The sequence below is a fragment of the Elaeis guineensis genome, chromosome 4 (assembly GCF_000442705.2).
Source record: "Elaeis guineensis isolate ETL-2024a chromosome 4, EG11, whole genome shotgun sequence".
In the NCBI taxonomy this organism is placed as follows: domain Eukaryota; kingdom Viridiplantae; phylum Streptophyta; class Magnoliopsida; order Arecales; family Arecaceae; genus Elaeis; species Elaeis guineensis.
In genome coordinates, this window is record NC_025996.2 from 137,600,737 (window position 1) to 137,615,483 (window position 14,747).

Here is a 14,747-nt window from a genome sequence, read left to right on the forward strand (position 1 = left end):
GTTTGATGCTTTTTAAAGAACTTCATAGGTGGGAGTGGGAGTTAAATTCGTTTTCTTTAATGTTTTTTATGTTGCCATGTATCTGGTTTGCCTCTGGGTTGACCTGAGTTTATATTTTGGTTTGTCATAGTAGATGTCATCAGTTTTCATGTTATTATTCTTCACTTTGTTCATTTGCCAGTTAGATACTTAGATTTCCTTCCCCTTTTTCTATTCAAAAAATGCATTTTCGGGCTTACCCAATTTACAAATTGAGGAATTTTTTGGTGAGTATGAACCAGTTTAAAATGCTTAAAACCGAGAAGAGAATAGATGGAGTGGTATAGCCGAAGAATATAAATGGTCTAATACTCTTTAAACTAAGAAGAAATTCTCCTTGATTCTATTTCATGAATTATTGATAATGAAAGGAATGGTAGCATCCTTCTTAAGAAACCTGTCTCTCTCTCTCTCTCTCTAAATAAGTCATTAGATATTCTTATAATGTGAAAAGAAATGCTTTGATGTATCTTTAAATGCTTTAATGGGTTTTAATGTCCTTTTTTTTTTTAAAATTCTTTTCTAGCCAATCTTCTAATATGTTAAAAAAATAATATTTTTGAAAATTAATGTTCAGTATTTCAAATGAGATCAATTTGTCGCTTTGCATGCAGAAATTGGGCAACAAAACAAATGGTCAATCATCTTCTATTCCAATGGGTGAATGTGGCCACCTTGATCACCACAGCCTTGTTGAAGAAGCTGGAAAAGTACATACTCTCCAAAAGGTCTCAATTCTACCTCTAGTGTTCTTAATCTACCATGAGGTCTCTGGTGGTGCATTTGGTGCAGAAGAGTGTGTTCAGGCTGCAGGCCCCCTCCTAACCATCATTGGCTTTCTGGTTTTTCCATTCATATGGAGCATCCCAGAAGCATTGATCACCGCCGAGATGGGCACGATGTTCCCGGAGAACGGAGGCTATGTGGTGTGGGTCTCCTCTGCTTTGGGCCCATACTGGGGTTTTCAGCTAGGCTGGATGAAATGGCTTAGCGGTGTCATAGACAGTGCTCTATATCCAGTTCTATTCTTAGACTATCTGAAGTCTGTTATCCCGGCATTAGGAGGAGGTCTCCCAAGAACATTTGCAGCATTAGGCTTGACAGGAGCTCTAACTTACATGAATTATAGAGGTTTGAACATTGTTGGATTGTTTGCTGTCTTCCTTGGTGTCTTCTCAATCCTTCCTTTCATTGTTATGGGGCTTGTAGCTACTCCGAGACTGAGGCCTAAAAGATGGTTGGTGGTTGATCTCCACAATGTTGATTGGAATTTGTACTTGAATACACTCTTTTGGAATCTCAATTACTGGGATTCAATAAGTACTTTGGCAGGAGAGGTTGACAACCCAAGTAAATCATTGCCAAAGGCTCTCTTCTATGCAGCAATCCTTATTATCCTTTCATACTTGTATCCCCTCCTGATAGGCACTGGAGCTATTCCACTTGATAGGAAGCTATGGACAGATGGTTATTTTTCTGATATTGCGAAGATTATTGGTGGGGTCTGGTTGACGTGGTGGATGCAGGGGGCTGCAGCAGCATCCAATATGGGGATGTTTATTGCCAAGATGAGCAGCTATTCTTATCAGCTTCTTGGCATGGCAGAGTTGGGCATGCTCCCAAAGTTCTTTAGCATGAGGTCCCGGTATGGAACTCCTCTTATAGGGATCATGTTCTCTGCCTCTGGGGTCCTCTTGCTTTCCTGGCTGAGCTTTCAAGAGATTATTGCTGCTGAAAATATTCTTTACTGTTTTGGGATGCTCTTGGAATTTTTGGCCTTCATGAGATTAAGGATAAAGTGTCCAATGGCGCCTCGACCTTATAAGATACCTCTAGGGACAATTGGTAGCATATTGATTATTATTCCTCCTACACTGGTGATATTTGTTGAGCTAGCTTTTGCTTCACTCAAAATCATGATCATAAGCTTCGTGGCAGTGATTATTGGTCTCATTTTGCGGCCTTGTCTGAAATATTTGGAGAAGAAGCGGTGGTTGAGGTTCTCCATAATAACTGATATTCCTGATCTTAGAGCTACTGAGAATGAGAATGCTGTTGAGTCTTTGATAGATTAGTTAGTTCTTGGGTCTAGTAATAGTGTAGGCAAATATTTTGCATGGCCTTTGATGCCTGTTGCTTGAAAAGCACTTCTCAGTTTATGTATGAAAACTCCCATTATAACTGTTACTTCATTGTGGACAATCAGGTTCAGGTTAGGCAAATAATTATCGCAAACTACAACATCAGATACCTTCTTTAATATGGTGTCACTATCTAATCACATGCTATTACTGGTTTGCTTCGTTGTCCTGTAATTTATGGAAGCATCGCAAGATTATTATCATGATGTTAAGATCAAGATTATCTTGCATGGTGAAATCATCAAATATGTGCATAGCTTGTGGTTAATAGGTCTCGTGCAGTATGTTGTAGTAGTCTTTTTTTGAGAAAAGGAAATGTCTGAGCTCCACCCCTCTATGCTAAGCAAATGAATAACTTGTAGAAAACCCTCTCAGCTAGTCTGTTGTAGTTGTTTTTTCATATTCTAGTTGTCCACTTTCTGCCTACCTAATGGGCTAATGGAGTTGCCTGATTGCATAAAGAGGAGTTTACTTCAACATTTTTGTAGTTGTATATCTTGATTTCCACATGCTAGTATAAGTAAACTCATGGTTAATTTTAAATCAAAGAATGCTTATAAGTGACAGAGATAACAGGTGATAACATGGGCTTCACAACCGAGCCAACTTGTTTTACCTTTGCTCTGCTTCTGGTCTAATGGTTTCAGGAACATTATAGCTTCAGGCAATAAATTTTTCAACTTATCCACAAGGTAGCTGCTACTTGCCTTTTCTAAGAGCAGCAGAGTTTTTCGGATTTCTTGATTCAAAAGGTTTTGAAGTGAAATGCCAAAAGTTTTATGGTTTGTGAGATCAATCAATGGCTAATATATTAACTAGAGTAAATTATGGTGTATATTTGGAGAAACATTTTGTATATGATAGTAATTTGATATTTTTTGAGACAAAAGAGAATTCAGTCTCAAGTAGATTGTAATTATTATTTTTGCATACATGACAGGGACTGATTAAGGGAAAATATAGAACAAAGGAACCTAATGAAGATGCTACTTACAATTTTTTACTGTTGATGAGGTCAGAAACTTGTTTAGGATCAGAATATGATGCATAAAATTGTAAAAGGAATTTAGACTTCTTTCCAGTTATAAAACCATAGGATGTAAACTGATAGAAGAAAAAGTGAGATCGAATTGATAGAGGGGTTGTTGTCATGTGCAATGAAATATTTTTCTCCATTTGGAAGGGTACTAGACAGAGTGGGTTAGCCTAATCAGAAGGCAAGCCTCATGTTGAAAGATTTTGTGATATCTCCTAATGTTATCTGATACATTTCTCTGACAAAATGCTAGATATTCAGCAAATTCAGATGAGTTCTTTAATCCTGCTGCTGAACTCAAAGGATTTATGGAGCTCCAAAACTCTGAATCTCCTCTTCTACCTCCTGTTATGTTGTAATTACTCTCTGTAAATATCCTTTTCACCATGTATCAGTAAAGCTGGGGGAAGTGACTCATTTCCTCCATTGCTTCTAAAAAAAGTGTTGTGTGATATGTTCTGTGGGCCAAACAGTATCTCATTTCCCCACTTGGAAGTAATGCTATCCTTTGGTTTTTTGGGCTTGGTCTTATTCACCTTGTACAGAGCGTTTGGATGGGGAAAAGTTTGAAATAGGTCTTTGATTCAGAGGTCTCCTGTCAGACTGCCTCCTTCCAAGCACAGCAGTGACAATCTTTCAGCCTGTCCAATTTACTTGGAAGATCAATAGGTGGATACAAAGATATTCACAGTACCCTATGTATGTTCCAAGATCTGCCCATGTCTTGTCTAGCTTTGAAAGTTTTATTTAAATTTCTTGGCTCTATTTATGAATTTAAAATCTACTAAGTATATAATCGATATGTGACTAAATACATGTCCTCACAGATTCTTATACACTTCCCGTGTATAAGCTTTACTTTTTATGTTTAAACCTTATAGCCTCCAAGAATGCATGCAGTCTTAGCTTTGAAAGTAGTTGTATTACATTTGTCATCTATCTAGTACATAATCGATATAAAACTAAATATATATTTTCATAAGTCCTCTCACTCTCTGCATTCACACCTTGTATTTAGGTCACAGTGTCCTTGCAAAGCTAAGGGTCTAAATATAATCAATCTAATCACAAATATCATGATAGGCCATGGTCAATCTATTATGGGCTCGTGCTACAAAAACCCCTAGTCTATATAGATCATGGGCCAGGTTTATTTTGATACCATTTGTAGTGACACATGGCTTCATCCAAAAAGATTAATAGGAAGGTTGTTTTTGGATTCCTGAGCCTTGTATGCATACCCATGATCAACCCAACATATAACCAATGTGGGACTAAACATACATCTGTACGAGTCCTCACATTGGCACTAACTTATACAAGTTAAGGAGGATTGACCATCATTAAATAGGTTGTTGTCTATCTTGGGGTGTTGTAGATCTCTCCTTTCATAATAATAGGCCTCATCTTTCCGAAATTGAGGCCTAAAGAATGGGCAATGGTTGATCCACACAATGTTGATTGGAAATTCTACTTAAATACAATCTTTTGGGTTCTCAACAATTTGGATTCAATCAGTAATTTAGCTAGAGAGATAGATAATCTAATTAAAACTTTACTGGAGGCTCTCCCTTATGAAATGATTTGCATTGAGTCAACAAGAATAAGAATGCTGCTCTTGATGGAGTAGATTAATCTTCTGTTTGGTGAGAGTATTGGCACTACTTGTTTGTGGACTTTTCGATAGACGCTGCTCGAAATCGAGTTCATTGTTTATATACAAAATTTACCATCAATTTTTTTCTTCATCATGGAGAACTTGATTCATGTATAGCCAATATAACCTTGTCATGATGGACATATTCCACTAGATGTTGCTTCAACTAAATTAAATGCTATTTATGGTTGGTTTGCTTGTAAATTGTGGCAAGCATATTCTAATCAAGTCGACATCAAGATAATATATTCTCTCCTTATTCTTTATCTGTTCTTATGGCATGTGCAATCAATTAATATATTCTACCTCTACCCCCTCGTGTTTGATGAATGGGACATATTGCACATATAATTTGGTGAATGCATTTTGTTTAATTTGCTGTCTTTTTTATTTTCTCTATTATAAAAATTTTTGCAGGAAGACTTTATAGTGCACCTTATACAAAAATGCAGAGTAGATTCATTGCAAGAAGAGAATTTTACCTTGACATGCTTATAGTTGTAATACAAATGCAAGTCAAGCTGATGATTTGCATAGATGTTATCTTGATCTTCACATCTTAGGATAAATAAACTACTTACCAATTTAAACTATAGAATACTTGTCATGTCTTAAATCGGGATATGACATGACCATGCTAGGAGGGGTACAGCTCACGATAACATGAAGCTAATATTTATTTTTTCAAATAAAATAACAGATGCGTTATAAATAAAAGTAATAAATAGGTTCAATTCAAATCCTTAATTAAACCAAAACTGATTTATAGCATCTAAATCTAAACCAAACCTATGTCTTAAAATTCAAAAATAGTTAACTATAAGTCTATGACTATGAAATAAACTAGGTTTTAACTGCAAAATTTTTAAGCTTGCTATGCAGACTTAAAAACTGGATCCTTCATTGTTCTTAACCTTATTTCTCTGTGAAAGAAAAAAAATAAAATGGTATGAGCTATACAAGCTCAGTAAGTAAAACTTATGCTTTCTTATTAGATTAAGCATTAATTTTTTTGATGATAATATAATATCTAAAAAATAACAGATATTATAAAAATAAAGTATTTCATAAAGCATATAATAAAATAAGTCATAAAGATAATCATACATGTATAAATTCTTGAACATTTTGTAAACATGATTCGTAAATCATTCTTGTCAGGTATTCATGTCCTATTTCAAAGTATTACTTATAGATATTCATGCTATGGTTACTTTATATCTGTGATAGAACCATGTTTCTTAATCGACAGAGTTTTTATTTCGTATGTCAATTTTATATCTATTAGTGGGACTATATTTTTTGTGGATATTAGCTCTAGATGTCAACATTTTCAATTTTAAGGATTCATTCATAGCTATTTGAGAATCTTTGAAATCTTTATATCTTTTTTTTAAAACATATATATGTAGATAAAAAAATAATAAAATTCATGCTTCATAAATATGATATTTTTATAAAACATATTCATGAAATTATGGTCATAATAAACATATTTTTTCATATCTCATATGTTAATCTTTATTTTATAAAAAATATGATTTCATTAGTAACAGATTATTTGTATGAAAAATATAGTAATTTAAAAATAAATAAAAAGTATAAGATCTATTTATCTTATTCATCCTAAATCTTTATACTTCGTTAGAAGAATTAGATAATCCTGTTAAAATATTAAATTATAATTAATTTTTATTTTTTAAATTTAATAAAATTAAATAAAAATAAAAGAAGATTGTTGACCAAGTGATCGGTTTGACAGACCATCCAGACACCAAGGCAGTTTAGGATAATCTTGCTGGAGTTAACAAAGATCTCTAAAAGAGGAAAGGATGGCCCTATACTGGAGTCCTTAGGTCTTCTTAGAGAGAAAAAAATGATGAAGAGAGAAAATAGAGAGAGAACATAACAAACTAGAGTCCAATCATCAACTAGAGAGAGAAAATAGGAGGAGAGCGAAATACTAAAGAGAAGGAGAGAGAGACATGAGAGAGAAAAATCTTAGAGAGACACGAGAGAGACAACTTCTCTCTTTCTTCTTCTTCTTCTCTTTCTTTTTCTTTTCCTTTCTTCTTCTTTTTCTTGGTCGAATAGGAGAGCAAGGTGGCTGATGGTTGGATGGCTGGTAGTGGGCGGCGACTGGCAGTGGCAGAGCAAGGGACGATCGATGATAAGTGGCCAGCTAACAAAAATAAGAAAGTAAGATAGAAAACAAGGGACCCACCCCTCTTCTTTCTTTTTTTTTTGATCATTTGGCCAATCACTGGTGGCCAAGACCTTCGAAAAAGATGGTAGATAGATGGGTGTTACGACCCATGGGTGCATCGAAGGTGATGGCAGCGGTGGCCAAAAATAGAGGAAGAAGGCTCGACTAAAATAGAAAAAAATAGGGTATTGGCCTTTGTAGGTTTTCCGACGAAATCGACTATCGGTGGCCGTGTACAAAAGTAAGAGAAGAAGGGGATGAAGAAGGGTCGAGGCTTACCTTGGGCTTCAATAACATCTTTGGTGATGATTTTAAACAGACACAATGAGGGTAGTCCACGATTTCAATGGAAAAAAAGAGAGAAAAAGAAGAGAAAAGAGAGTGGACTACTTAGGGTGGAGTCTATAGGGGGAGAAGGGGATTTATAGAGGACTTTTGAAGATTTTTGGCAATCCTTAAGAGTCCAATTCTTAGCCAAATGTGGTGGAGAAGACTCATTTTAATCTTTTTTTAATTTTTTTTTTATGTGGGATGGGTGTGGGCTAACTTATAGTGGGCTGGTCCAATTGGACTAGATTATTACAATGCTAATTTATTTTTATGGCACGAAGATGACAAGTACGATTGACAAATTTGTAAATCATCCTACAAAACTAAACCATGTTGAATCAGATATCTAAAAACTAGCAATTGCTTGGTTTTAAAAAAGTCAATTTTACAGTAAATTTATATAACAATAGAAGCATAGATGTATGCCCGTGGCTTGTTTCTTTGAGTTGCTTCTTAGAATAGGGTTTTTTAAAACTTTTTTCCCGATTTGGTGTCCATTTCAACTTATTTCCAAGAATGAGATTACTTTTAGAAACACCATTTCAAATGGCATTTCTACCGGTAAAACTATCATTTCAAATGGTGTTTTTATTGCCAGGTCAGCTATCCTCCCAGCCCATATGGAAATATGAAAATATGGAAGAAGTAGGATGCATACTATATTTCGTTTCATCAACACCACTCTGTATTGTACCATCGTAATACAATAATACACGAACACATGCTGTAGCCATCAACTTAACAAATAACAACCAACAAAAATCAACAAAAATATATCAATATAAAGTAAAAATGGGCAAACACACAAGAGAATAAAATGAATTGGTCTATTCTAACTAGATATTGCCAATCCATCTACTAGTCTTTTTTCTTTATATTGGTAGAAAATTGATCCACTAGTTATGGTATGAACCATTATAACACTAGTTAGACTTGCACAATATTGATAATTAAAATAGGAAACTAATTTATATGCTTTTATTAGGTTTGCTGTCAAGTTAAAATCAAGCTACAAAATTATCAGTGAGTCTCACGTTCAAATTTCTCTAAATTTATCAGTTAATGGATATCACACAACCATCCCAACTAATTTCATTACCTAAAGGATGATGTCTAGCAACAATCAAGGCTCCTCTAGCTGTCCTTTTACAGTATTGCTCGCTTTGGTCATCAAGGTCGGGCAGATTGAGAATGAGAGAGAACGTGAAAAAAATAGTACTTAGGAGTGACCGGCGGCAATGCCCGATGATAAGGACTTGGGTTAGGGGGCAATGACCGACGGCAATGACCAACAACGACGTTGAGAGTGGGGGGTGGTTGGAGTGGGGGGGTGATTCGAGGCTAAGTTTTTCTTTTTTTATTTTTTTTGGATCGAGGGGAAGCACGGAGCTACATGGGGGTGTGGGGTGCAGGCTTCATCGGGGCCGGCACCGAGAGGGGAGGTGGAGTGGGGTGAAGGTAGCCATGGGAGATGCAGTCGTAGGCGGCACGAGGGGGGAGGTAGCCGTAGGGGACGCAGTCGTAGGCAGTACGATGGGGGAGGTGGTCGGGGGTGCGAGGAGGTTAGGGGACTCGTGGGGGGAAGAAGGGAGGGAGGGAAGGGGGGCACGGAGCCGGCCATGGGGGACACGGTCGCAGGGGGTGGAGAGCGAGTAAGTGAACAATAGAGTGGTGAAAGGAGATTAACTGGCTGAAATGCTATTTACAGAAGCATCATTGATGATGTTATTTTTAAAAACGTCATTTCTTTTGGTATTTTCAAAAGTACCATTGTGAATGGCAATTATTAAATTCAATTTTTTTTTAAGGATAAATTCATAAATTTCAATGTAACAAGGAGGGTGGATGAGTTGGCAGTAAAAACATTGTTTAGAATGATATTTTTACAGCTAAAAATATCATTTGAGATGGTGTTTTTCAAAACAACCTCATTCTCAAAAATTAGATGAAAGCCGCACCAAAACGGAAAAAAAATTTAAAAAAATCACTTTGTGCCTTTGCTAATGTTACATGGAAGTGCTGAATGGAAGGGTTCTAAAGCAAAATGCCATTTGTTATCATGATAATATTTTTTAATATATGATATAGGTTTTGAAGTGCTATTATTATTAAAGTGGTTAGGTATGATTTATATCATCATCAAAAATAATGATGGAAAATTATTATCTTTCATGACCAGCACATACATCTAATACACATCTTCTTTCAGCATATGATGCAAATAGAAGGAAAGAATGAAATAATATAAACGTCAAATATAATAGAGTATAATCAGACACATCATAGAATCTCTAAAACATGAAAAAATTTTAAAAATATAAAAAATTAGATAAAAACAATATAATATTTTGAAGGTGCCAACATATATTGCTCAATATAATAATATATATTAATAGACTAAGAAAAGTCAAAAACTTGAAACTATACCTACAATCATTTTTATTTAATAAATTAATCAAGATATAATACAAGAATAAACAGATTTTGAGATTTAGGTGTGTCCAGATTGGTAGTTTAGGTAATGCCTCCTTACATTTTGGTTCCCCCTCCCTCTCCTAAGATCTCGGCACCGAAAATTAGAACTTTCTATTATTATTGACCTCTAGTAAACCCTATAATCACTCCAAAAATTATGGCACAAGCCCTCCCACATCTCTCTCGACTCATGGTTCCCATTGCCGTTTAGGAGGTGCCTAATTTGCTAAGGATGTTTGACTTCCTTCTTTGTCAAATTGGGGATTTCCTAATCACCAGCAACAAAGAAGGAAATCCTGAATATTTCTCTCTTGTTCACCACCTTTCTCCTCTCTCTCTCTCTTTCTCTCTGAAATGTATCCTCCTATCTCCTCTACATGACCCACATAAGACATTGTCAAATGCTCCCATTCTCTGTATCCATTGCTATGATAAATCCGTCAAGCATCGCCCTTGCTCCAATTCATCACTGTATGGATTTCTGCGGTACATGCCTCATAAGATTTAGGTCAATTGTACATGATTTTTTTTTTTTTTGAAGCTTTTACATTTCATAATTTCTGTTCTCTTTAATTTTTCTCTCTCTGTGTTTTTTTCAATCAATTGATTAATCATTTGGCATTGCATGATGTGCAGCCGTGAAGCATTAACTAATCAATTTGCAAAGCAAATTATAAAGCTAGGATGTCATAAAAAAGGTTTCTACATGAAAGTTCTTACCTTTTGCTGATAGTAGGATCTTTGCATCCGATTCCCCCATGATTAATTCTTGGCTTCTCCCTGCTTTAAAAAACCCATTTCACTTTTTATACAGGTATTCAGATATTCTGACAATGAATAGAATTTGAAAAGATGATTTGATGGGTTGGTGTTTAGATGTTTAAATCCCTATTTTGTGTAATCTCTGATTAATTAAGATGGAATTGCAATTTTATCTGCTAAACTGGAATTTTTTTTCATAAATTTGTTATAATTGTTTCAACATTCTATTACTTTTTTTTTTTTGAGTGAAAGGGAAGCAGAGAGTATGCCATCCCCCTTTTATTACTAAAAATTCCAATGGGTGAATATGCTCAATCATCTTCTATTACTTGTTTGCAGAAAGGGAGCAACCAAGCAAATGCTCAATCATCTTCTATTCCAATGGGTGAATATGCTCATGTCCATCACCACAGCCTTGATGATGCAGCTCAAAGGGTACATAATCTTCAGAAGCTCTCAATTCTACCTCTCGTGTTCTTAATCTACCATGAGGTCTCTGGTGGTGCATTTGGTGCAGAAGACTGTGTTCGAGCTGCAGGCCCCCTCCTAGCCATCCTTGGCTTTATGGTTTTCACATTCATATGGAGCATTCCTGAAGCACTGATCACCGTCGAGATGGGCACGATGTTCCCGGAGAATGGAGGCTACGTGGTGTGGGTCTCTTCTGCCTTTGGTCCATACTGGGGCTTTCAGCAAGGATGGATGAAATGGATCAGTGGTGCTATAGACAATGCTCTATATCCAGTACTATTCTTGGATTATCTAAAAGCTGTCATCCCATCATTAGGAGGAGGACTCCCAAGAACTTTTGCAGTGTTAAGTTTGACAGCAGCACTAACTTACATGAATTATAGAGGACTGACCATAGTTGGACGTGTTGCAATCTCCCTTGGTCTCTTCTCAATCCTTCCTTTCATCATTATGGGACTCATGGCTATTCCAAAGCTGAGGCCTGAAAGATGGTTAGTGGTTGATCTCCACCATGTTGATTGGACTTTGTACTTGAATACACTCTTTTGGAACCTAAACTATTGGGATTCAATCAGTACTTTGGCAGGAGAGCTTGACAATCCAAAAGAATCATTGCCAAAGGCTCTCTTTTATGCAGCAATTTTGGTTATCCTGGCAAACTTGTTTCCCCTCCTCATTGGCACAGGAGCAGTACCACTTGATAGAGAGTCATGGACAGATGGTTATTTTTCCATTATCTCGAGGATTGTCGGTGGGCTTTGGTTGACATGGTTGATGCAGGTTGCAGCAGCAGCATCCAACATGGGGATGTTTGTTGCTAAAATGAGTAGCTATTCTTATCAGCTTCTTGGGATGGCAGAATGGGGCATGCTCCCTGAGCTTTTTAGCATGAGGTCCCATCATGGGACTCCTGTCATGGGGATCTTGTTCTCTGCCTCTGGTGTTCTCTTGCTATCTTGGATGAGCTTTCAAGAGATCATTGCTGCAGAAAATGTACTCTACTGCTTTGGAATGCTGTTGGAGTTTCTTGCCTTCATTAGATTAAGGATAAAATATCCAATGGTAACTCGACCTTTTAAGATACCACTCGGGTTAAGTGGCAGCATATTGATGCTTGTTCCTCCTACATTGTTGATGCTTGTCGAGTTAGCTTTTGCTTCTCCCAAAATCATGGTAATAAGTCTCTTCGTGGTGATTATTGGACTTACTCTGCAGCCTTGTTTGAAGCTTGTAGAGAAGAAGCAGTGGTTGAGGTTCTCCAAAAGCCCTGAAATTCCTGATTTTGGAGCTACTGACAATAAGAATGCTGTTGAATTGTCGGATGGTGGTGGGAGAAGTCTTGCAATGGAGGAACTACAGCTCCTTCCGATTTCGAGGGACTTATACCCTTTGATAGATTAGTTAAAACTTGTGTCTGGTGAGAGTATGAGCACATATTTTGCATGGTCTTTGAGCATGATGCTTGAAATTCGCTTCATGATATGTAGATGAAACCTAACATTATGCATTATTATAATTTAGCGAAGTAATTATGACAAATTAACATTAGGTTTCTTTGATGATATCTTGTCACTCTGTGATTGTATGTTAAGCAACAACTTATGATCTCACAAAAAAAGACTAGTTGAAAAGTATTATTTGGGTTCCTTGATTTTACATAAGCACTCAAGATCTCTCTAATACATGATTAATGTGAGACTGAATACACAATAGTATGGGTTCTTATATTCCTCTCTTGTTTAAACACTGGCATCTTTACCAAGTTAAGAGTCCAAATTCAATCACAAGTCCAACAAAATTCAATTACAAACGTCATGATTAGCTTATGGTAAGCTTCAAAAAGCTTGTATTGTAGTGTCTTGTAGTCTATATAGGCTGTAGGCTGGATCCATCCTAATGTCATTAGGAACAATATAGGATCTTATTCTAAAAAGATTGTTTGAAAAATATTATTTAGATTTTTTGGTCCTACACAGGTGTTCAAGATCTCTCCAATAAAACTGATGCGGGAATGAATGCACGCCAACATAGGTACTCACATGTTGGTCTGGTTTGTCCTTTCATAATCCACAGGAAGCATCACGATATTCTTATCATGTCAACATCAATAGCATGGCCTCTCCCTGTTTTGCAGTTGTTGTTATGGGTTACGACTTGTGTAGTCTATTAATACCTGGTAGTCCAATGCAATTCACTCTTGCAGAATGAGATCACTGGGGAATGGTTTTCATGTTGTCTGATGTTATTGTCTGTTTCATATTTTGCTTGTAGACTTTATAGGCTCAACTTTATCAACTAATGGAGTAGATTGGCTGCAGAAGGTGGTTTTTTTGGCCATCTTTTCTTCTCTATTTTTCTTGAAACTAAAGATGGCAACTAAAGCTGTCTGAATTCACACAAGAAGAGTTTACCTAAACATTATTGTAATTAGGAAACAGATGCAGTTTAGCTGATTGTTATGGATATTGCATCTCGACTTTCACATTCTAGTATAATCTCTGAGTTCATTTTAGTTAGGGAACACTTGCCCGAGACAAAGTTGATAGGTTTGGTTTATGTACAACATATAAATCATACTATAACATGTGCTTGTCAACCTAGTGATAGGTTTGGCTTGAAAGTGTGAGCTTCATAATGCATACATTCAACAATGTAAGCATAGATCATGTATCTGATGCTTGTTTTACCCATTCTCTATTTTTGATCTAGTAGTTCTGAGGACTACATAGCGGCAGGCAGTAAACTTTTCAGCTCATATCTAAGGAAGCTGCAACTTACCTTTGCTAAGATCAACAAAGTTTTTGGATGTTAACAGTTCAAAAGATTTTTTTTGAATTAAAAAAAAAAAGAAACAGTTCAAAAGATAAGTGAAAAATTAGTGTGCTTTGTAATGCATAACTCTTTATTTCTACCTGCCCAATTCCAACTATGCACATTGAAACATAAGCCTTGATAATTACGTAAGGCAGCTGATTTAATTAGGAAATGTTGATATGAGCCGCTTCGGATTTGGATTGGGAATTTAAGGATCCAAATATGATCCATATCCAAAACTGGCCATATATTTTAACCTAAGCTAATTCAAAAATTGTTAACTTTAGATCGATTCTAGATCAGAAGTGGATCAATTCAATCTACTTATAGAGGATGTTTGGCCGAGGGGAGATGGAGTCTACAATCAGAATCGAAATGCATAACTTTCATTCTAACTATTTGATTGGATGGAGTTTCGTTCCGATTTTGATTCTGAAATAGAATCAAAATGGTTCAATTTATCCAAAATTTGATCTCTATTCTCTCTTAAAAATTTAAATTTTTATTTTAAATTTAATTTCGATTTCGATATCAATCGTGAATCAAATATTTATAAAAATTTAACTATTTCAATTTCAATTTTAATTTTAATTTTAATTTTAATTTTAATCATCATTTTAATTTTAATTATGAACCAAACATCTTCATAATCCTAATCAAAGCCATCAGGTAAATTAATAAGCACGGTATATCCAAGAAAATCTTATCAACGAAAGTGGAGGCCTGAACCTTCCACTTAAGGTACGATGAAAAAGCGCCAAAAAAAAAAAAAAAAAAATCTAACATTCTGAGCCTTTTCTTTTTTTTTTTTACCCT

The 14,747-nt window shown here is 35.8% G+C and overlaps 2 protein-coding genes across 4 annotated transcripts in view; both read left to right on the top strand.

The window, feature by feature from the left end:
* LOC105042528 (polyamine transporter PUT1) overlaps nucleotides 1–3,731 on the top strand; it is a 40,593-nt gene extending 36,862 nt beyond the window's left edge. For all 3 annotated transcript variants that reach the window (XM_010919784.4, XM_019849857.3, XM_010919785.4), the window contains exon 2: nucleotides 654–3,731. In XM_010919784.4, the coding sequence (XP_010918086.1) occupies nucleotides 654–2,114 (1,461 nt within the window). In that variant the 3' untranslated portion in view covers nucleotides 2,115–3,731. The remainder of the gene's footprint in view (nucleotides 1–653) is intronic.
* A 7,260-nt stretch (nucleotides 3,732–10,991) lies between these two features.
* Nucleotides 10,992–12,541, top strand: LOC105042526 (polyamine transporter RMV1). Its single transcript, XM_010919783.3, has one exon. The coding sequence runs from the start codon at nucleotides 11,028–11,030 to the stop codon at nucleotides 12,516–12,518; it is 1,491 nt and encodes a 496-aa protein (XP_010918085.1). The 5' UTR covers nucleotides 10,992–11,027; the 3' UTR covers nucleotides 12,519–12,541.
* The last annotated feature ends 2,206 nt before the right edge of the window (nucleotides 12,542–14,747 follow it).

Excerpts from the sequence above, each read along its gene's own strand:
- LOC105042526 (XM_010919783.3), top strand. The coding sequence starts at position 11,028 with ATGGGTGAATATGCTCATGTCCATCACCACAGCCTTGATGATGCAGCT.